A 23,472-nucleotide genomic window follows, 5' to 3' on the forward strand; every position below is an offset into this window, starting at 1 on the left:
ATTGATGTGTTATATAGGTCTTGTTAATACCAAGTTAGATGTTGCAGTTATAACACAAGATATTGTTAATCATGTCTTGGTACTTGGATGGCAGCGATGAATCTGTTCATCGTTTGCCGAACGAAATGTTATTTATTGGAAGACAGGATTGTGAATTAATACTGAAGGTAGGAGTTTAGCTTTAACTTGGTTGGTTTATTTTGACTTTTGTAATCAGTATTTATACCAGGGGTGGTTTTCTAGTCTACTGACTAAATTAGTCGTTGCATAGATTAGATTTAGCTTTCATTAGTCGCCCGGCTAAATCTTGGTTGACTTGCCCAACTAACTTCTGTGATAAGTAATGCACAGAAATTTAGTCAGCCGACTAAACGTAAAAATACATTGAGGAAATGTTAGTTGACCGACTATAGACATGGATATGCCATATTGACCATGACCAACTAACTTTGTTCGATAAGCGTGAATATCATTGCAGGTTGCTTCTGCGATGAGCATAATTTTCACAATATTTTTTTAGAGGATTTTTGTCAAAAAAGTTTTTTTGTTTGGATTTTGGCGGTATTGTATTAAAATTTATTATGGTAGTAATAGTATTAATTACAAATGACCTGTACATGGATTTTCTTCCAATAAGCAAAAAGGGAAATACAAATATTTGCAGAGCATTTTTTACAGCTTGGTGGTTATGTGTTTAAAATTGGATTATTGTTATAATTGTACATTGTTTATAGAATTGAATTATATATACAAAAAATAGTTATACGTTTTTTAACTAGCAACCCACTTTTAATAAAACTTTTTATTTTGGAGTTACAGTAAGAATAAAAATGACAATTTTCGTTACATATAAACTGTTACTAAAAGGCGGATTTAAGTTTTTATTTTTATATTTTATATGTATATATATATATTTTTTTTTCTAAAGATACAGTATAATTATATAGGATTGGTTTTTAATTTTAAGTCACACTTAATTATTTCAGTCGAAAAGTGTAGACAAGCAACATGCAGTAATGAACTATGACATCATACAACAAGCATTCAGAATCAAAGATCTTGGAAGTCTCAATGGGGTTCGTCCGATTCAGCCTTCTTTCTAATTATCTTACTTTATTAAGCAGCATGCTGCTATTTTTAGCCAGAACTATGCAATGCATGTCAATTACCAAGTTAAACTATGTCTGTGTGTGGTGAGTTGTATTATCTTGGTACTTAAAGGCTTATTAAATAGAAGCACTTGGTTTAAATAGATAAAGAAAGACAGCAATGACACCAAAACATTATTCAAGCACATATATATAATTGAAAAATACATTGTCTGTTATGATCTACAAACCTGTAAGAATTAAGCTTATTTAAAAAATATAAAAACAAAGACAATTAAATCAAATGATAGTTTTGTAACATGTGAAAGCATTTCACTAATGTTATTTGATCTGATGTATGTTTCTTTCATTGTACATTGTGTGTACAGTGTAGTGAATACTATTATCTCATCTCAACTGATCCATTGTATAAAGCCCTGCTAATCCTTTTGTATTATGACCTTTCATTAAATATTTATCATGTTTTATAATGTGTCAGACTGTTAAAGTACTTACACCAGATTGGTTTAAATAATGTACATTTGAAATATGTATTGTGGTACATAGTACAGCATATAGAACTTTATAAAACTGTTCCATTTATTTAATAGTCCTTTACCATACTTAAGTAAAAATATAAGTTAAAAGCTGTTTTTAAGATTCTTTCTATACATCAGGCATTGTAAAGATGATTTTTAATAAACCCAACATTAATATTATTACATAACATTGTTTGTAAGATTAGTTTGCTGCATAGTTTTTTAGCTTAATTTGCTGTTTTACATTCTTATGATACCATACCTAACTAAATATCATGTTATTTTACCAGGGTTTAAAGTAAACACAAAAGTTTTAGTATCAACCTATGCCTAATGTTATTTACATTATACCTATTGAGGGTTATGTTTTCTTATATCAGAAGTTCCAGAACCCATTATAATGTTTGTATATTGATTTAATATTTTAAGCCGTTGTTCACTTAAGTTGTTTTGCTTGCAATCAATCAAACTATTTTGTTGTTTATTTAGACCTTTGTCAACGAAACAAGGTTACCTGAGCAAGTGTACATCACAATGAAGGAGGGAGACGTCATACGATTCGGTTACGATACTCAAACCTTCATCATTTCAAAGGTAAGCTTTCAACTCAACCAAGATTGTTGATAGTTCTCATATGAACTTGGGTCATACAATGCTTCATTATCTTCTATAGGAATTTCATTCCTAGCATACTCTAAAGGTCACTTTGTAAACTTACAATACATTTTAAAGCTCTAGTTACCATCGATGTTAGAATTTATAGTTTTTTTTGTAAGTTTTTTTTCCTAGGGCAAGACACTTGTTGCAATTGCTCCAACCCAGTGGCCACCAATGGGTTATCCCAATTGTCAGCCATCTATAAAACAATCACCCACAAAGTTACACGCATGGTAACTCTTAACCTGGCACGAGGTGTATGAAACAGAACACCTGTGTAAGCTGTGTTATAACGACTGTTGTTACCCTGCAAGTTACAGTCATTATATGATTCTCTGCTTCCCACCACGCAAGGATAAAGCAAATTAGGTTTATAAAGTATTTTTACTCTGTATATTATGTAGAAATCAAGAACGCACCGCGAGAAGAAGTCTGATATCTCCAATCATTTATTGAAGAAACCAAAAAAGCAATCTTCAACATCTTTGTCAACCACTACCTCTTCTTCATCAGGTGGTTATCTGTGATACTGTAGGAATGTAGGTTAACATGGGTAATACTAAGCCCCAAATCATGACCAAGTGGGGTTCAGTCTCAAGCTAGTCTAGAAAGGCACGATGTGTATGAAAGAGAACACAGTGTTATAGAACTGTTGTTGCCTCGCCACAGAAAGATAAAAATTAATTCGTTCCATTTATTCATTCATTTTTTATTATCGCTTAAATTTAAAGTCAAACCATTGTTCCGTAATTATAATTACAACAACCATCATCATGTACATGTAGAATCTACAGAGAAGGCCCCATCCACCCCTTCCAAGAAATCTGAACAATATTACTTTGAGATACCAACCAAAGACACAAAGTCAATAAGAAGTGCGAAAACCGATGATGAATTGGATAAAATACCAACAAAAGATAAAACGAATAGTAAATTGTTTTTGTTTTATACACCTAACACAGGGATCCAAATAAATTTAAACCCATTAACTTATAGTTGTCAAACATAGGGAACCTCATTGATTAACGTGGTGAATGCAATATACTTTGACTCTGCTTGTTTGTATAGACACCTAACAGCAGGGTAAAATCTAGGGTGACATTGTTAAAATACAGTTACACTTACAGTTGTCACACATAGGGAACCTCATTAATTAACGTGGTGAATGCAATATACTTTGGCTCTGCTTGTTTGTATAGACACCTAACAGCAGGGTAAAATCTAGGGTGACATTGTTAAAATACAGTTACACTTACAGTTGTCACACATAGGGAACCTCATTAATTAACGTGGTGAATGCAATATACTTTGGCTCTGCTTGTTTGTATAGACACCTAACAGCAGGGTAAAATCTAGGGTGACATTGTTAAAATACAGTTACACTTACAGTTGTCACACATAGGGAACCTCATTAATTAACGTGGTGAATGCAATATACTTTGGCTCTGCTTGTTTGTATAGACACCTAACAGCAGGGTAAAATCTAGGGTGACATTGTTAAAATACAGTTACACTTACAGTTGTCACACATAGGGAACCTCATTAATTAACGTGGTGAATGCAATATACTTTGGCTCTGCTTGTTTGTATACCCACCTGACAACAGGCCATCAGGGTAGACTTGTCAACAGACATCTTACATTTCAGTATAAACAATAGATCATTGTTCCATAACATAAGATAATAATGTTGATTATGATGTCAGATACGCCACCGAAACCAAGCCCAGCATCTTTTACTATTGATATAAAAGGCAACCAACAAGTTGTGAATGGAGTAAAGAACCTTCAACATTACGCTTCGTTACGGAAATCAAAACAAACCAACCCCCAAGAATCAGTAAGAATGTTAAGATTAAAGATTTTTTACCAACTTTTAAAACTATGTGAAAATAAGTAGATATTACCAAACCACTCACATTAGGCCCTGGAGGACCCTGTGGCCTGATCTCTTTATTTGCGATCTTTTCATCTGTAATGCATGAGAGTCAAACTCTCCCTGTTTCCCCTGCACTGTTAACAGTTTGCTGCCCACCACACAGATCACCCCCTCCCCTAGATCTAAATCCCAGGTCCCATGGCATGCCACACTGCAGTAACTCACCCATATAGAATGTGCATATACAATGTTGGGGTAATGGACCAACTCTGGCCTAAATCCCAGGTCCCATGACCTAAATCCCAGGTCCCATGACACTCAACCTCACCCACATAAAATATAACTGTATCCATATTTTTAGAAGGAAACCTCCAACTCAGTGGATAAATGGTTTGCTTTGAATAAACCAAACCGTGGATTGGATGTCACGCCGAAAAAACTAAACAACTCAGAGTCTGGTAAGTTGCAAGTTATTTTTTAAATTGCTATCTGCTGTAACCTAAATACTCAAAACGTATAATGTTGGAATTTTTAATTTAAATATATATGTATTCATATATTAGTTTTAAAATCTAAGTTAATTTTGTCTACAAGTAACCGTTTCTCAAAGCAAGCATTTTTTACTTTTATAACAGTTTATTACTCGTTACTCCTCACGTCAATGATATTTTTTAAACAGATAAAAAAGCAAAAATGTCAAAATCAAACAGTAAAGAAAGCATCAGGTAAACATCTATACAACAGCCTGTTAGAAAACAAACTTAATTTTAAATATTTTTAGTTCCAGAAAAATCTCTCAAACATCAGCAGTGGCCCCTATGTTAAGTGCATCTCCTCAAAGACCAAACAAAAGTAATTATCATTACCCAATGCATTTATCTGAATACTTGTTTTTTTTATATATATAGTACTGTGGTATGATATATTGTAGGTAGGGTAAGATGGGGCATGTTTTCAATTTATTTAGTACTGTGGTATGATGTATTGTAGGTGGGGTAAGATGGGACGTGTTTTCAATTTTTTTTGTCTTATCTGGTAGTAACAGCTACAAAGCACTTATTGTTACCAGCGAGCATCATAGCTACCTAACATGTAGGGTATGCATGCAAGCCCTTGAATAGGTTACAATACCCTGTATGAGTAATGTAGCAGCGCTATGGTCTAAACAGCGCTCTGTTGTTTTAAAAATCTACCCTATGTTAAACAATATAGCACAAATGCATATTTTTTAATCCTGATTTTAACACTCTCTTTTGGAGTAGTTATATGGTTCTGTAAATATTCTTTTCTTTACTGCACCAAATGGGACAAGCAAATAGAGTAAAAACTTGTCCCATCTTACCCCAAGTATTATATTTACATTTTCCCAGCACGAGGAACAAACTCAGCAACCCACAGTTTAAGATCAAGCGGGGCGAGCAAAAATAAAAGTGTCCTCTCATCTGTGGAACAAGGAAAGGATAAACTATGCAAAGAAGGAGGCAAGGACAATTATTTCAATTTTTCTGTTTAGTTTTTGTTAAGCAACAATATATTTAACAACATTTGTTTGATATGTAACAATTTCTGTTTTGTTCATTTTAGTTTTTTTTAAAGCAAATCCACATTTACTTAATATAAGTTTATATTATATTTATATATTATATACTTATAAATTTTTAAAATGGTTTTTCAGCGCATTTGGTGTATAAAACATTAATTTTATTTCAATGTTTTGTGTTTTATTTATTAAGACTTCATTAGTGAAAATTATTAGGATAAAATTAACACCACAAAAGAATAGGTGAAAAATACTATTACATTATGCCTGGTAGCAGAAATAAAAAAATATTGGAAATTTATATTAGTTTTACCATTTTGAAGGTAATGTAAATATATAATACGATGTTTATAACACAGATAACCATTCAAAATCTGAGGGGAAAAAGTCTCACAAAAGCAGTTCATCCTCAAGCAGTAGCAGCAGCAGCAGCAGTAGCAGTAGGTATGTAAACCAATTTTAGTATACAATGGTGGCGTGGCCCCAAAAAATGGACGGTTTAATCTAAGAAAATAAGGAAAAGTTTCAATTTACAAAAAAAAGTATTATAGGAAAGGCGTGACCCCTGAAACCACTGGCTGCGCCACTTTATAATAGTATTTAAATAATCGAAGAAGGAATATTAAATATATATATATAGTAGAGTCAGAGTGAGGACACCATTAGCACATAATATCCAAATATTCTGATCGTGTTTTAAACAATTAACAACCAACGGGAGTTGTGAGGATACTGTTTTGTAATTCTTTGAATTTTCTTTGTTTATTACCAAATACGACGGGAAAATAGACTGAAAAGGTGTCCCATTCTCCCCCACCCTACTATATACAAAAAGTGTAAAATGAACATGTAATTTGTAATATTTTCTAATATCATCTATTATGTACAGACTACAGATTCAAACTAATGCAAAATTTAAAATAAAATGAGTTTCCCATTAGTCACTAATTCATCTTCAAAATTAATTATTAGTTATTTCCTATTAGCTTTTTTCTCATTAGTTATTAATAGCTAAAAAACAAACTTCCCCAGCAGTTCATCTTCAAAACCAAGCCACACTGGGACTTATACCATAGAGGGCGACAAAGAGCCAAAGAAAACAACAGGAGATTTAGAACAGGTACCTTTGCTGCCCCTAGTGGAAACTAAGGATATTTCCTCAAAGTTTAATTTGAAACATAATGCCCCTCCCCTATATTATATTTAATAATGCTTTGTATTGGTTGGTAATGTATACTTAGTCATGGACAATAGAAACAATATTCAGTTTCATCTCTTTCTGTATCGACTGACTGACCTCAGCAGATGGTTTTCTATTTATGCCGTGTTTGCTTTCAAGTAATGTTTGAACAAATCGTAACTTCTGCAACAAGATTGCATCTGTTGAGTTTAGTATCGCTTCATCGCTGTGTTGGCGTAATATATGTTTGTTTTGTTGAGGTTATTAAGGGTTTACTAAGATATAGTCTGCAGGAAATGGTTTAGTATGAGCTGTTTTTATCAGGTGTTCAAATATAGTAGTTGAAATGGTAATGTTAATTAGGAAGATAGGCGCTAAACTTTTAAAAACACCATCGGGGGTTTGGATAGTTAGACGCGCATTTATGTAAATCAAATCTAACTTATTTGTTGCAATGTTTTTTGACAAAAGCAGTGCAGAAATCCTAGGATAGGCCTGTCTACTGTCTACCCTGCCATTCCAGTTTTGACACCTATGTTAGGAAAAAGTTGGGAAGTTCATTTTCCTTTCATTCTTGATTGCTTTGGCGTGTTCTATTTATTGAAGTACTTTGATAGTGGAGACAATTGCCCTTCAGTGTTCATATCCATGCAAGTAGCAAAGCTTTATAATAGTAAGAGTGTATCATGAGTGGGGTGGGGGAGTGGCGTTTGTGCTTTCAGTATTAAGTGCTTTGGTGGTTTTGTTTGAATTGTGTTTGAATGAAAACACTGTGGCCTGAGATTGTGGGAAATTTTACTTGCCTTTTATTTGCCAACTTCTCACAGCAACCATACATCATAAGTTGCCCGCTTGCCAGCCTTGCGCAAATTTAAATAAGTTCAATGACAGGCTTCTTATTAAATTTCTTTGTTAAGAAGAATTGATCTTTTGAGTTAATTCGATGTAACTTAAGAATAAGATAAAAAGGTGTTATTTCTTTGAAGGTGTTTCCAGATATACAGAAACACAGTGTTGTAGTTTACAAGATAGTTTGTTTACTTGGCGCAAACGAACGTTTTATTACTAGAAGAGATTTGAAAGGACTTTGTATAAGATGTGATATTGTGATGTTATGTTTTATCTCTTAACTTTTTTGAATGAATAAAAAAGTTAAAGTTTTATAGCAGGTTTTTGTATGATGACTGCTTTGTTTTGTCACTATACTCTGTCATTTTGTTTAAAATTTGTTCAAACTTTTTTTGTAGTTTTTATTATTATTTTCTTTTCTTCGGTATAGGGTGTTTATGTATTAAATAGGTTGCCTATTATATCCACTTACATTTGTATATACTGTGTTTTATGAACGAATATAGATTGGTGGGGCGGGAACGGACGCTACTGAGTTACGAACAAATTGGGTGAATGAATGGGTGAATCAACACCAGATACCAACTCATCCAATCAACACACAACCACAACCGACCGATTCTCCAGATGAAGGTAAATAGTTACAACTAAATTTGTTTTTAATAAATTTAGTGATTATCACAATATACTGTGAATCTAACCCTGATCTGGTATAAAAAAATCTAAAATATAGATTAATAAATTTATATGGCATGAAACATTTAGCAGGAAATGTTGTTTTCATGCAGCTCATGCAAAAACACGCAAGTTATTTAATTCTATTTGAATAAGAGACTGACGATGCCATTGAGGCGAAGTATATATCTTTAATACAACAATTGGTTGGACTTGATTTTATCTGTTACATTTTCGTAGCACCAGATCCAACCAAGGTTGCTCTTCTCTACAGCAGAAATGTGTTAACACATAGGCGCCAATATTTTCGAAAACCATATTGGATTTGAAATCATGTTTTTTACATCTAAATGTAATTTTTTAAACAATTTTCTTCCTGTTTAGTGGTATTTAGACTCATAGGTGCCAAACCTGGATTAATCAGTTAACATTACAATCAATAAGTTAGATTTGTTCCAAAAAATATGTGTTTACTATCCATAAAAAGATTGGCACCTACTATAATGGTCATATGATTATGTACACACGACACACCTAATGGTGTAGGACTGTAGGGTACAGTTTAGAGAATACGTTCTGTTATCCCCGCGCCTTTTTACTATTCCTGTCCCCCTTACAAGTAAAAGTTGGATACATATGCCCTTGCACACTGTATTGATTAGTAAACATCCTAACCAATGAGAAGATATCTATTAAAAGAATGTATGTCTGACTATCCCCGCCTCAATTACAATCAATCAGTTAAATTTGTTTGACAGGATTGTGTCTAACTATCCCCGCCTTAATTACAATTTACAATAATAAGTTAAACTTGTTTCACAGGATTGTGTCTAACTATCCCTACCTCCCTTGCGTTTTAAAAAGTTTGAAGCCTATGCTCATACACACTACACTAATTACGAATTAGTGGATTTATTTAAAAAGAGTGTGTGTTTAGCTACCCCTGCCTACCTTGCATGTAAAAATCCTATGCTTATAAATATTTGTATCTACTTCCTACAAACCTTAAACAGACATGAGTCGATCGGGATCCGAGGGTCATCGTGTACGACGTTCGCTACCAGCTATACCACATAATGCAGTGCAAGCTGCCAGGGCTGCAGCTGCTAGATCAAGGAAAGATTCGAACAGGTCAGTGTTTTATCAGTTTAGCATATTAATACAATACATATAAAGCATATTTATATAACCGGTCAGTGTTGTATTATTATATTCTGTTACTTCTGCTTCCAGGCATAATGTAAAATAGTATTTTATGATCATATGGTATATTAAATGTTAATTTTACTCTTTTATTATTATTTTCGGAAACAAACTAAATCCTATTTAAAAACAAAAATTTAATCTTATTTTGCATAACTGGACCAGTGGACATGTTATTTCTTAATCTGTGGGTTTAGCATTCATGCTTTTAAAAAACTTTACTTAAGTAGTTTTAGCCTTAGTGTTTTTAACGACTGTCATTTCGCTGCTAATTCCCTTTTTTTTCTTTGTTTTAATTATCTTCGTTACTGTATTTAAAAATCAAATTAATTAAAAAAACTGGGAATTAGGAACAAAACGACAGTCGTTAAAATCATGCTAGGGGTGAACACTACTTAAGTAAAGTTTCAAATAAATACATTGTGAAGCTGTAATAAATCAGACAAAATATGAAATAACTCAGTTATATGGTAATTATGTGAATTTAGTAATTTAATATATTTCAAAGAGGCAAATAAAACATATGTTGTATTACATTGCATTCAGTAATATAATATAGTTGAAAGAGAAAATAAGATATATTACATTACAGTTCAACATCATCTAATGATAAAAGCAAAGCATTCTCGCAGCAAGACGACGACTTCAACGCAGATGTTTCCCAACAACACTTAGTCAGCCAAACTTATGCAGATGAAGAAAACGAGTTACTTATAAAACCAATACCGTCCAAAAAATCCTCAACAAAAGTTACTCCTGTTGACAACAACACAACTGATGACGTGGGCCCTCCATTGGTTGACATTGTTCGCAATTTTAAAGAAACATCAGGAAACACTCGTCCCTCTCGACCAAGAAGACCATTATCCGGTAAAACTCCCAAAGAGTCCTCTCCATCCTCACGGGAGTCCTCCACAGAGCGTATACCTCCTCTTCTCCGTTCCAACAGTTTCACCAAGGAGAAGCCGAGCGGAGTGGTTCCGGACTCGGAGATCCCAGATGCAACTTGTAAGATATCTGAGGTTCCTCCTCTCATCCGATCAAACAGCTTCTCGAAACCCCATCCAGGGATATCTGAGGAATTAATCCCAAGAATATCGGCCGAGAGCGATTCTTCGAGTGTTTCCGAAGTTGAGTTACAAGACTTATCAACTAAGGTAAGACACGATTGTTGAAGTAATGGATAAAGTCTTTCCTAAATCATATAAGGTCTCATGGCTTGCCCCTCTGTAGAATGTAGAACCTCAATACAATATTGGGCTAATGGTCAACTCTGGCCTTAATTTGGATTTGTGATTTCTACTAAAACATAAATCATACCCAAAGTTCTATTTTCACTGTTGTTTATTACCGAAAATTATTTATCTCTTTAAAAACAGTAGGAAATACAAAATAAATAAAATAACCTGTATTTCATACTAGGAAATTCGTTTGATACAAGTTCAGCCGCTAAAAAATTATTTACATTATGACTGGTAGCTGAAATAAAAGGAAAAATAAACTAAATTGTTTCCAGGTGCTCCCAAGTTCCACCATTCCCTCGCACCAGTTTGATGATTCAAGCGTTGTTAGTTTAGCCGATGGTCACTCAGATGACAAATGGAAGCGTCCAAGTCCACGCAGGGCACTCAGTGAACGAATTAAAACTTCCAAGGGCGAACCACTAAGTGCGCGGTTAAGGCTCGACCAATCAAAATCCAACAAAAGCCTCGCGCAACGAGCGAAAAAAACTTCCCCACAATTGAGTCGCAGACTTAGTAGCGATACTTTGAGCACGAAAGCGAAAAGTCGATCTTCCACACCAAGTTCTACCTCCGCTACCACGGCAAGTAACCCTACTGTTAGTAATCGTTCACCTCAAACATCAAGGGGAAAGAAGCAAGATTTCACGAGAAGATCACTTGGCTCACAGGTGGGTTGGACAAGAGGGTTAAGCTTTAGCTTAATATTCTTCTGGTTAAATGTTATAACATGGTTGTCTTGTTTCATGCACTTCATGTCTGCTTACTAATTATATATTAACATTCCGTAAGTTTGGTGCAATGAAGTATTTTGCCCAAAGAAACACATGTCCACAATGGTAGCAGCGCCGGGCCTCGAACCCCTATCCTTTGTCCTAGATGCAGACACTCCAACCAAGAGTTTACGGGTTCAAGGCTCGTCGCTGCTACCATTGTGGACGTATGTGGCTTTGAGCAAGACACTTAACAGGCACCCTAACCACTATATCACGTTGGACTAACCATAATGGTAGCGACGTTGGGCTTGAAACGGTATCCTCTCTCCTAGATGTGGCATCCCCAGACCTACCTTATTGGTGCTTGATCATTTTTTGTTATTTTTTCTCTTTTTTAATGTATGGCTCAAATGACTGACAATTTTAACAACCCATAAGTGATCATTGGATTGGAGAAGTTGTCCTAAATAATCTTGCCCAAGGAAGCACGCTCACAATGGTAACAGCGTCATGCCTTGAGCCTGTATCCTCTGTCCTAGATGCGCCACTTTAACCACTATACCGCATGGTCAAACTAACCTGCATAAATTTAATATCACCAGACCTCGTCCACAACTTTATCCTCGGACACGGAATGTTTACGTCAAAACAATCGCCGCTCACTGGGTGGCGTAACGCGCACAAATTCAAACTCTGATTGTGAATCTTCGTTACGACTAACGAGGACTACGTTGCTGCGTCAAAACAAGGCTAAAGATTCTGATAAAAACAGGTTAAATAACATTGTAATAATAATAATGTTCAAATCAAATTCAATCAACATTTTACTTCAAAACTTACCAACAATATTGTGGAACTTTGGAATTCCTGTTTCAAATATTATGAATTCAAAATTTCTTAATCAAAACTTAGTAATACTATTGTAATAATTATATTGTTCACATCAAAACTTACTTAATATATTGTCGATTTCCTGGTTTAAATATCATTAATTTATAATTTCCCATGCAGTATGAGGCCATGCTTATTTAATTACCATAGTTGAAACTATTTGGCAGTGTGGGTGTCTGAAAAAATATTGTTAGTTTAAATTTTTTAGACGTCATGTGGCATGCCTTTTTAGTTACCACAGCTTTTAAGGTGTCTGATTTGTTTGTATTACTGAGCAACCACACATGCCCACAATGGCAGCGTTTAACTTCAAACTATGCATCCCAGGCCTCGCCAAGCTGAAACAACAAGCACCTCCACAACGCAACAAACAACTGATAAGAAAAAGAATAAAATAACAAGTACTCAAATAAAATATACCCTTTAAGTCTTTAAGCACTCTTTTTTTGCGCAATAGTTTTGTACTAATTTCATGGTGTACTGATTATTGCGAAATTCCAGAGCAGGCCTGCCACCCCAGGTTTGGCACTTTATAGACACAAGGTGGATGAAAACTTAAAAGTTACCGCATACTTTGTGAAACATTGTTTTTTTTGTGATTTCTTTGAATATAAGTTGGACAAATAACCTTTTTGTGGCTCATCTGGTATAAAACATAGTGTATTTCCGACTTTCTGGCAGAGAAATACACTATGTTTTTATACCAGATGGGCCACTAAAAGATTATTTACATTGTGTCTGGTAGCAGAAGTAACAGAATAAAATTGATATAACTTACCATTATTGAGAAAATGAGAAGTTATATAGCATTATTGACACTTGTGTTTTGGCTCTTCGAGCAAAAATTTTGGCTCATTGATGTTTCAACATTTTATCCGTCTTCTTTATCAGGGTAAAATGACACTGTGTCATGAAACATCAGTTTGACAAACTGTTGGCAGAAGAGCCAAAATAGAAGTATAAATGGCATATATGAGCAACAGTATAGCTTACCATTATTATGCAGGTAGTGAGGATAAATAAGTTACATTCATATAATCATTTTTTTAACCATTCGTGTAACTTCACATTATTGCACAGGTCGTAGCAGCATGGAAAGATTGAACGCGCTTGCTCGGCCTCCTGCACGTCGTCTGTCTCGTTGCAGCGAAACTGAATCGTCGGACAACGAAGGTTCGCATAATCTACGATCAACAAGGAAGAGGGTGGGTAGTTTATAATAATGATAACTTTTAATAACGCTGCTACCATGGTAAGCGTATGTGTTCTTGGGCAAGACACTTAACATCAATTGCTCCAATCTAGTGGTCACCCAGTGGACAGACATGAAATAATCTTAACATTATTGCAATCCAGACACCGTGTTGGTTTGGGGTATGGTACCTCCTAAATCTAAATCTAAAGGTACCACCACATTAGAGCATCTCTCCATATACAAATTTTAATTTTTTCGGAAAAAAATCAAAATTTGCCTTTCTTATCATCTTAACATTACAGGGTACTACAACTCCTGTTTCGAGGTCACGGCGCCAGTCACGTGGCAGCGTGGCTTCAACTACAGAGACCGATGGCAGTAGTGCGCTTGCCACGCAACGGACAACTACAAGTCTCGGGGCAAGGATAGTTCGGAAAAGTCGAACTCCAGATAATAGGTTTGTTGCAGAATACGTAGCCCTGTCTGACAGTATAGTAACAGCATGTGTTAGTGGATAGAAGTTGTGTTTACCAGTCAGTTTTAATTCTAATTGTCAGCCATACATTAAAAAAAGATCACAAAAACATTACCCTACAAAGTTACATACATAGTCACTCATGTAAGCAGGCACGAGGTGTATCAAACCCAGTGTTATAACGACTGTAGTTTCCCGCCTAGGACAAAGCAAGTTACATTCATTCATTACTCTATTGTAGACTCACCAGGTCAGGAAGTTTAGACCGAGCAACTTACAGATCCCGTAAGTTTGAATCCCGTCGCAAGTCAACCACACCTCATGTATATTCTGACTGCGTGTCAACCTCAGAATCTGAGTACGATGGCCAACTTGATTCCAATAACAACATGCCAACCAGTGCCAGTATAACTACTGATACAACTGATGACACATACACATACAACAGGTATTGAACAAATAGTAATAATAATTTCAACAACAATTTGGCCAAGGTTAAATATCAATAATTTGATCTTCCTTATTGTCTTTGAGAAGATTAATAAATAAATACGTTATACCGTAATAATATACATTTTTTTTATCTCTTCGAATTAGATCCCAAAGATCATGTTGTTTAAATGTAATACATAACATTTTATCTACTGTTGTTTGCTGTTAATTCTCTTCTTTTGGTTGTTTTAAATAATCTGACCTTAGATGATGTATTCGAAAAGATAAATAAAATCGTATCTTATGTTATTTTGTTATAACATAATTATTTATTTATCTCCTCGAAGACAATAGCGAAGATCAAATTATTGATATTTAACCATGGCCAAAGTGTTCCTAATTTGTTACATGTCATACAACTCAAAAACATTTCACTTAAGTTGATATTTACCTTGAAATACACACCAGGTCCCCACCCGATGGTGAAATGAGCGATGAGATAGCTCGTGCAAGTCACGATCTCGCTCGAGATTTGAGGATCTTGACTTCAAAACCACTTGACGACCTCGATTCCACTCTGACGTCATCAACCATGATGACGTCATCATCAGTTATAACAGGAGCATCCGAAGTCGATAGTTTAGATATCTCAGTTCAGCCGACGATGGTTATTCCGTCACCTCCTGCTGTAAAAACCGACGCGAAAGGACAGAGAAAAACTTGGTCGAATGGTGGCGCCCTTGATGCGTTGATGTTGTCCAATGTCTGTGCGCTCACCGAACGTTTATGCGCCGTTGCCGACTCGCTTACGGGGAAGATAGGATACCTACATGGTCGTTCGTCTCCGTATGAAGTAACCAGATCCAAAGTCCCGCTGCTGCAGCAAACATCCAGTCAGGAGATGGCGCTAGTGGTCAACAATCTACGTCACGTTGAAATGCAACTGACGCGAGCTGACGATATCGTCGACCCTGACAAGAAGCTGCAAGATTTGTTGCGACCATAAAGTAGTTGCTTGCTTAGAAACAACTAGTTGCACTTAAGTTACCACTATAGCGTAGTCAGCCGCAGTATTCTAATTGAACTTCTTATCCAAGGCGTGCCTTTACTTCTACATGCACACTACTAAGCACTGTTACTAATTACAAAGAAAATAGTTTTCGTAAACCTGGTGCCTTAATACAACATTCACGTTGTAACAGCAAGTGCCAACTGAAGATACCACTGTGTTTTCTCACGTTTCTAATCCATTTACTGTAATATACGAACTAATAAGACTTATTAATATTTATTGCAAATTTATGCTTTATAAACCGTTGATAAATTTCTCATTAATATGTAGTAGGAGGGGCAAAATGGGACATCTTTAGCACATAATTTCCAAATATCCTGAACATGTCTAAACAATTAACAACGGTCTATATGGGAGTCGTAGAAAAACAGATCTACAATTCATTGAATTTTGTTTGTTTACTACAAAATGCCACGAGAAATTTGAATAAAAAGGTGTCCCATTTTACCCCAACCCACTATATTGTTTTTTCGATTTGGGGTTCTGCAAATAAAACACAAATCCATATCCTGGCAGTTCTGGTTCCATGATTATGCATTAGTGTTACAGAGTGAAGTTATTAGGTAGACGCTACATAATACCGTTGGGTCAGATGTACACAGTAACACCAATGTATAGTAGGGTGGGGGAAGATGGGACACATTTAGCGCAGGACACATTTAAACAATTAACAACGGTCAATGGGAGTCAATAGGGTGCGGATTTATATTTATTTGAATTTTCTTTGTTTACTACCAAATGTGACCAGTAAGTAGAATAATAAGGTGTCCCATCTTCACCCATCTTACTATATAATCATTAAATAAACAATATATAGTACTGTTGGGTAAGGATATCATTGCAAATATTAACCAATATTTCCTGACAGTATTCAAGCAATCAGCAACGCTCTTTTAGAGTCGTGAGGATACGGTTAAATATTTCTATAAATATTATTTGTTTACTACCAAATGGGACGGTAATAAACAATTAAATCATGTCCCACATTACCCCAACCTGGGGTTCAACAAATATCTTTGATCCCAAAATGTTAATTTAATGTAACCATTGTAGCTCAATACTAGGCAAGTTAATTCCAGCGTCTTCTGCAAGTTCACACTCCGGGTAGCGATATTTAAAATCGGGAGAACAAATTCGACGTCTTTCTAAAACATTCCGCAATTGGTTTGCTGCGAGCCGCCGAATAGAATGAGACAAGGTTCGACGCTCTGGTGCGACAGCTGTTTTACCCCGGGAGCAAATATCCAGCAAGACGAACATTTGACTTGAAAAAACCTACATGAAGAAAAATTAGCTATTTTTAAATGCATAATTTTATGTTAGTTACCTCGTATGTAACTTTGTGAGTTATAATTTTTTAAGATTTTTTTAAAATAATATGTTCATTATTTTAATAAACAAGATGTACCCCAAACTCTTTCGGATCATGAAGCAGACCACCCGGATATTTTTTCCCCTTTCTTTCTTTCCATGTTCCTCCAAGGAAGTGACGACATATGACGTAGTAATTGACGTCATTTTCGCTGTGGTCGCAAAGATTTTCTTCTGTGATATCAACTTTTTCTTGCTTGTAACGAACTTCATATAAACCTTTGTCGTTTTTACTATTATCTGGAAAATTACAAAATTGTATTTTTACACAGTCCATGGCCTACTCAATACATTTTGTATTGAGTAGGCCATGCACAGTCAAATCTAAAAGAACGGATTTGTTTTTCAGCAAACTGTTAAAGCAGTACTATAGGGTATAAGATGGTTTAAAGACGTTTTTGGTTAAATACGAGTGTTCTGATGTTTCTTACACTTCGTCCCCACTTACGAGTAACCGCTTATGTAACTTTGTGGGTAATTATTTTTCGGAATTGTGTTTTGGCTGAAATTAAAACAACACTGTAACCTCAGGCCTGGAGGCAGCCAAATTTATAAATGTTTTTACTTTGTTTGATGTCATAACTGTCAATCAAAATGACGTTATCAGCATTCTTGATTCTCAGTTTTCCAGTATCAGAGATTCCAATATCACGTGGTGTGAGTCGATGTAATGCAAACATGTAGTTCAAGTCGTTGTATGTAAAGTGTTCGGCAAGGTCGAGCAACTGTACATTAAACACACGTTGACTAGACTTGCATTGTGATGAATGCAACTTATTTATGCATGGCGAAGCAACACAGTCGTTATAACACGGGTGTATTGTTTCATACACCACGTGCCAGCTTACGAGTTACCACGTATGTAACTTTGTGGGCTATTACTTATTATTTTTTTGTGATGTATCTAGTAGTTGCGGTAACCACTGTACCACGGCGTCAAATAACGTTTACTTAGTTGAATGCAAACATGCTTACTTGTATTGCTACGTCCAATCTGACCTTCCACGGTGCGTCATAAAGCTCGTATAATGACGTAACAATAGACCTTCCATGCACCATAAGAGCACCACAAGACCCAACTGTCCGTTGGAACAACCAGCCTTCGTAGGGCGGGAACATTGACTGGAATAGAACGTTTTAATACGGATGTTCTTATTTCATAGACCTCGTGCCCACTTATACGAGTTACCACGTAAATGTAACTTATTTATCCTCGCATAGCGAGCAACGACAGTCGTTATAACACGGGTGCGTGTTCTGTTTCATTTTTTTCCAATCTGCATCACGTCTCCGCCTATACAGCAGTATGTTGGGGTAAGATGGTTTATATTTTCATTTTCTTTTATCGTCCCATGTGGTAGTAAATAAAGAATATCCAAAGAATTGTAAAACCATAGCCCCGCGACTTAATTAAAAGAGCGTTGTTAATTGTTAAACACGGTTGGGAAATATGGACATATAATGTGCTAACGGTATCCATTTTACCCCACAGCCACAGTACTGTATTTATAGTGGGTTTCACCTGCACCACAGACCCCGGTGACATCTTGCACGTGAAGATCAGTCTCTTCTTCTCTGTATAAGACAAATCTCTAAGTAGAACCCCACCCTGTTTATTGGCAACTCGCCTCACTATACGGTCGGCTATGCGGGTACTTGGGCATTGGAGTGGCGGCGAAATATCTTTCAGGAGATTTGGATCCAAGCGACCTGGGAGGATAAACCATATGCGTATCAAAGTTGGACTTTAAAAAAAAAACTGTCATTGCCTATATATCTATCCGGCGCCGCGTGGAATAGATACCTAATGGTAATTGCTCCAACTCAGTAGAGTATAGTCCCTTACGAGTTGCCCAAATTGTCAGCCATAGTACAAAAAGAAAACTAATTGGTAGTAAACAAATAATATTTATAGATTATAACCGTAGTCCCGCGACTCTAAAAGAGTGTTTTTAAACGTTCAAAACAAGATCAGAAAATATTGGATATAGGTGCGAACGGTATTCATGTGACCGCACAGTACTAATACCTTTAGCAGAAGTAATTTTGTTCATCGCCCGCCAACTCTTGAATACTTTACCAGTATCGCAGTTTGTTGGTTTTTTAAACTTATCGCAAATCCACTTGTTAACGTTGTTGCCACTTAACACTGAAGTTTCGATTTGTACAGAACATGTTTCTCCGTTGCATGGTAACGTGGATGGTAACTTGTAAGTTACATTTAATTTCACTCGGTGGAGATCTACTAACTCTCCGTATATTGACAACCAACCAGAACCTGTATAATTAAAGCTAAAATATTTGTATTTTGAGAACTTTCTCAGCATAGGGTAGGGTAGGAGAAGATTGGATATCTTTTCATTCTGTTGTCTCGTCCCATTTAGTAACAAACAAAAAACATTCTAATAATTATAAAACTGTGTCCTCACGACTCCCATAGACCGTTGTTAGTTGTTTAAAACACGATCAGAATAATTGGATATTACGTGCTAAAGGTGTCCCATCTTCCCTCGCAGTACTAATCCTGCATGTTACTTCTGCTACCAGCACACTGTGAATAATCCTAAACACCGGATAATACAAAGTGTTTAGAAAGTCACAGGGCATAGTTCTTATACATTCCAACAAAATAAGAAGAGTCCAATCCTGTATTGATGCTAACGGAGGTCACTTTCAACATTATTTATAATTGTCATTCATATTTACTTCCTGGATTCTATACTGAAACATGTCTGTTAATAAACAAGTAAGTGAACAGTGACTTTTCGAACACTATATATAATGGCCCATAAAAACCTATGAGGCAGTACATACGTAATGTTGGAACGTCTTCTGACAATCCAACACGATTCCTGTTTTTACAAAGCGAAGTTCCAAAGCAGGAAAAGTTTCCGCACGTTGGCGATGTTGCTGTTAAGAAAGAAAATTTAAATGTTCATGTTTTGGAATTTTCGGTTTCTCTTCAGGGTTGTTTAATAGTTTAAGATATATCATTTATTGTGCAATCTAGATCTGCCTAAGTTATTTATAATTGGTGTAATTTGCTCCAACCCACGAATTGTTAGCCATACATTACACACATATTCGCGTGAGGTTACGGTTTTATAATTCTTTAAATGTTTTATGTTTACTACCAAATGGGACGAGAAAATAAAATGGACAGGTGTCCCATTTTCCTCCACCCTACTATACATTCATTTATTCATAATGTGTGAATTCGTTTACTGTTTTGCGCACTCACTAATTGTAAATGAACTCACAACCACTGTAATCAAGAAAACGTTACCTGACCATTTATCACTTAGTAACTTAGCTTCCAGCATCACCCTCGTTGATCCTTGGCTTCTGTGGTTATACATCTCCAACAAAACTTCTAACGTGATGAGAATGAAGATAAACACAATATATTTCCCATTCTCCCACACCGTGAGGTAGCGTTTCATTTTAAGCAACATTATAGTTGATTGAATTGAAAGAATAGAAACGACAGCACGGAATGCTCAATGAAAATGTGACCACAATACCAGCATGCATTTGAATTGTATGCGATACAGGAAATAATTCAGTTTGAGCGTGGATATTGTAATTGTTGAGTATAGCATTACTGTTTTCAGCTTACACCTTGTGTTTATATATTTGTTTGTGGCATTGTACACTAATTCTCGTACGCTCTGTTACATTTGATGCCGTGAATATAAAAATATGTTTTGATACCGGACTTTTAAAGTACAGCGCCAACACAGAGAGTGTTGTGACGTAATAAAGCAAATTATAGCAACGCGCACGCGCGGTAAGGTTGCTTAGCAACTAAACCTCAAGATAAATGCACCATGGCAACATGATCCATCCAAATATTAATCTAATACTAAGCGTCCGGTTTAACAGTTTATAAATATATTACTGTGGGGTAAGATGGATACTTTTAGCACCTAATTCCCCCTGTTTCCTGATCATGTTTATAACAATTAACAAAGCTTATTTAGGGACGTGAGGTTACAGTTTAAACATTTTGTAAATATTCTTTGTTCACAACCAAATGAGAAGATATAAGAAAATGAAACATGTCCCATCTTACCCCACCCTACTATATAGCAGGTTATATGTGTTTTATAAGAAGTTGCTTCCTACTGTATGTTTAACTTTGAATGTCGCTAACGGTCGAGGCAAAGTCAATACACCAGGGACAAAACAACGGTTGAAGTAACGCGTTGGTTCCGTCAGTGTAACCATTGGCGAGACGCTAACAATGTTTGGTCGCGGTCAGATGGGTTTATGGTGTAGATATAAAGCTCGTCGTCGTGCCCTATGTGTGTCTCACAAAAGGTTCCAGTTTTTAACAACGTTTGGTCCGAAGAATGGTCCTGACGTCACATATCTTACAAGTGGTATAGTTGACAATGGTTTAAGAAGAAAGCGAATAAAACGCTTTGTGTGGATAATCTCGATTCGTGTGTTTGTGTTCGATTGTTTGCTCAGTTATAAAGCAGACATTGTAGAGTCTAAGCAAGCGTTCGGTACAGCATCGATTTCAGTTGATAATTTAATTATTAAAGATTGGTTAAAATACAGAAGTGTTTTATTCTATTAAGAAAGTATTCTATGAATCGAGAATTTGTCTTTCTATTGTTTGAGATATAAATAACTGGGATAATAGATTGATGTATTAGGTTTCGTGTTGTTAGGAAGTCCTTCCTTTGTTTACCAAGTGTTTACTTACCAAGGTAGAAACGTAGATTGATGTTTGAAGAAAGTTGTTTTGATTGGTTGACACGGATTGACCGACTTCTGGTGTTACATCACTGACGTAATTCAAAGTTATAAAAGCAAGGGTGTTCTGTACGGCCTGCACTCAAGGCCTCGTATAGATAAGCATGCATGAAATATTGATAAGGCTTTTACTGCTGCAGAAGAGCTGTAGCGTAGTAAGGTAGATTAATACAGTGAAGAATACAGAATAGAATTTGTTGCTTGTCTTCACAATTACTACTTTTGCAAAAAAAATCAAAATAACTATTTACGATATAGCGAACCAAACATATAGTAGGGTGTGGGAAGACGAGACACCTTTAGCAGATGAATGTTCATTTTTTACTACCAAATAGGACGAAAGATGTCCCATCTTTCCCCACCTTACTACAATATTGCCATTTAAACATATAGGATATTCCAGGCAATATAAGGTGTTATCGAGAATATAGAAACATATAACTTAAAAATGGGAGACAAAGAATTGGAAGCCGCATACAAGAAGTTTATGGTAATGGGAAATTCAAAAGCAACGAAAATGACTGGAAAAAACTTCGCAAAGGTAAATCTTGTAAAAGTTGGGGTTCATCAGCCACAGTTTTTGCAACCACACCCTTTAACAGCCAGTTTAACAGGTGCCACAACCACGCTTTTTAAATGACGCTTTTTCCCACTCTTTTTATCCATAGCGTGTTTTAACAACTGTTGTTTTGTTGTTGATTTCCTTCTCTGCGTTCTATAACATGATTTTCGCTATCGTTTTCCAAAAGATGACTAAAAATTATAAGTATTATATTATTTGTCGTATGGTAGAGTGGGGTGAGATGGGACATCTTTAGCACATAATATCTAAATATTCTGATCGTGTTTTAAACAATTAACAACGATCTATGGGAGTTGTGAGGATACGGTTTTATAATCCTTTGAATGTTTTTTGTTTACGACCGAATGAGACGAGAAAATAGAATGAAAAGCTGTCCCGTTTACCCCCACACTGCTATATTTTTTGTCATATATATTGGTACAAATGTCACTAATAGCGGTACTACTAATATACCTCATTCCCAGTGTCTGAAAGATTGCAAAGTTCTTGGTCCAAAGGAAAGCACGAATTCAGTGGACATTATATTTTCAACACTTAAGTAAGAAGATCAAAATTCTACAAATTTATTTAATATAGCAGCACTTATGGTGTATTGGAATAAATGGCCAAATCTGGTTTAAATCCCAGATCGACAAGGACCTCACCCATGTAGATTAGAATCGAACAACAGTATATTCGATTTTGTTTAAACAAAAGACTGACGATTCCATTTAGGCGAAATATATATTTTATTATACAATTTGTTGGACTTTATTTTTGTCTGTTAGGTATTTCGTAACACCAGATTCTTACTGTATTTCTTTACACAAGAATCGTCCTGCTCTGTGAGCACCAGATCAAGGTCAGATTCTCGGAATTTATTCCATGTATTTTCACCATGTATTCTTTTTAGACCAAACAGTGAAAAGACAATTGATTTCAAACAGTTCAAGGTCGGGCTTGAAAAAGTCGCCGCTGAGAAAAAGATTAACAAAGAGGATGTTTTCAACAAAGTGATTAACGGGGGTGGCCCTGTTATGGTTGGTGTAACGGTAAGTATGGCTTCATCGAATTTAATATTTGGAGATTTAATGATACAGTACTGTGGGGTAAGATGGGATACCGTTAGAAAATAATATCC

At 35.6% G+C, this 23,472-nt stretch overlaps 4 protein-coding genes across 5 annotated transcripts in view; 3 read left to right on the forward strand and 1 right to left on the reverse strand.

The window, feature by feature from the left end:
* Positions 1–16,161, forward strand: LOC100175904 (centrosomal protein of 170 kDa-like). Of its 2 annotated transcripts, none has more exons than XM_009863014.3 (22): positions 1–167; positions 987–1,076; positions 2,117–2,221; positions 2,689–2,797; positions 3,070–3,213; positions 3,990–4,123; positions 4,524–4,620; positions 4,842–4,887; positions 4,944–5,014; positions 5,533–5,643; positions 6,062–6,146; positions 6,735–6,822; positions 8,238–8,364; positions 9,420–9,537; positions 10,202–10,766; positions 11,126–11,521; positions 12,169–12,338; positions 12,785–12,858; positions 13,538–13,662; positions 13,955–14,109; positions 14,369–14,575; positions 15,028–16,161. In XM_009863014.3, exons 1-22 carry the CDS (start codon positions 72–74, stop codon positions 15,563–15,565), a joined length of 3,651 nt encoding a protein of 1,216 aa, XP_009861316.1. In that variant the 5' UTR covers positions 1–71; the 3' UTR covers positions 15,566–16,161. The 2 variants fall into 2 exon arrangements, with proteins under 2 accessions (XP_009861316.1, XP_018672558.1); XM_018817013.2 differs by having other exon boundaries at positions 6,738–6,822.
* LOC100180586 (protein regulator of cytokinesis 1) overlaps positions 10,255–23,472 on the forward strand; it is a 21,528-nt gene continuing 8,310 nt past the window's right edge. The window contains exon 1 of the mRNA XM_026839987.1: positions 10,255–10,265. The gene's annotated coding sequence lies outside the window, so the exon portion shown is untranslated. The remainder of the gene's footprint in view (positions 10,266–23,472) is intronic.
* LOC100183736 (deleted in autism protein 1 homolog) lies at positions 15,834–20,515 on the reverse strand. The gene is made up of 8 exons (XM_018817014.2): positions 20,289–20,515; positions 19,817–19,912; positions 19,032–19,280; positions 18,525–18,712; positions 17,978–18,124; positions 17,568–17,727; positions 17,040–17,242; positions 15,834–16,906 (listed from the first exon to the last, which is right to left on the reverse strand). Exons 1-8 carry the CDS (start codon positions 20,455–20,457, stop codon positions 16,667–16,669), a joined length of 1,452 nt encoding a protein of 483 aa, XP_018672559.1. The 5' UTR covers positions 20,458–20,515; the 3' UTR covers positions 15,834–16,666.
* LOC100182937 (tubulin polymerization-promoting protein family member 3-like) overlaps positions 22,146–23,472 on the forward strand; it is a 2,089-nt gene continuing 762 nt past the window's right edge. Inside the window, exons 1-3 of the mRNA XM_002124352.5 lie at positions 22,146–22,310; positions 22,817–22,890; positions 23,245–23,383. Of these exons, the coding sequence (XP_002124388.1) occupies positions 22,218–22,310; positions 22,817–22,890; positions 23,245–23,383 (306 nt within the window). The 5' untranslated portion in view covers positions 22,146–22,217. The remainder of the gene's footprint in view (positions 22,311–22,816; positions 22,891–23,244; positions 23,384–23,472) is intronic.

Source organism: Ciona intestinalis, unplaced genomic scaffold, assembly GCF_000224145.3.
Source record: "Ciona intestinalis unplaced genomic scaffold, KH HT001091.1, whole genome shotgun sequence".
Lineage (NCBI taxonomy): Eukaryota > Metazoa > Chordata > Ascidiacea > Phlebobranchia > Cionidae > Ciona > Ciona intestinalis.

What these genes read in the sequence shown, in the direction of transcription:
- LOC100175904 (XM_009863014.3), top strand. Translation starts at nt 72, where the DNA reads ATGTCTTGGTACTTGGATGGCAGCGATGAATCTGTTCATCGTTTGCCG. An exon ending in TAAACTATGCAAAGAAGGAG is followed by an intron (nt 5,644 to 6,061) that starts GCAAGGACAATT and finishes TTTATAACACAG; the next exon opens with ATAACCATTCAAAATCTGAG. An exon ending in AGCAGCAGCAGTAGCAGTAG is followed by an intron (nt 6,147 to 6,734) that starts GTATGTAAACCA and finishes AAACTTCCCCAG; the next exon opens with CAGTTCATCTTCAAAACCAA.
- LOC100183736 (XM_018817014.2), bottom strand. Translation starts at nt 20,457, where the DNA reads ATGTTGCTTAAAATGAAACGCTACCTCACGGTGTGGGAGAATGGGAAA. An exon ending in ACTAAGTGATAAATGGTCAG is followed by an intron (nt 19,913 to 20,288) that starts GTAACGTTTTCT and finishes CTTTCTTAACAG; the next exon opens with CAACATCGCCAACGTGCGGA. An exon ending in CAGTTATGACATCAAACAAA is followed by an intron (nt 17,243 to 17,567) that starts GTAAAAACATTT and finishes GTAATTTTCCAG; the next exon opens with ATAATAGTAAAAACGACAAA.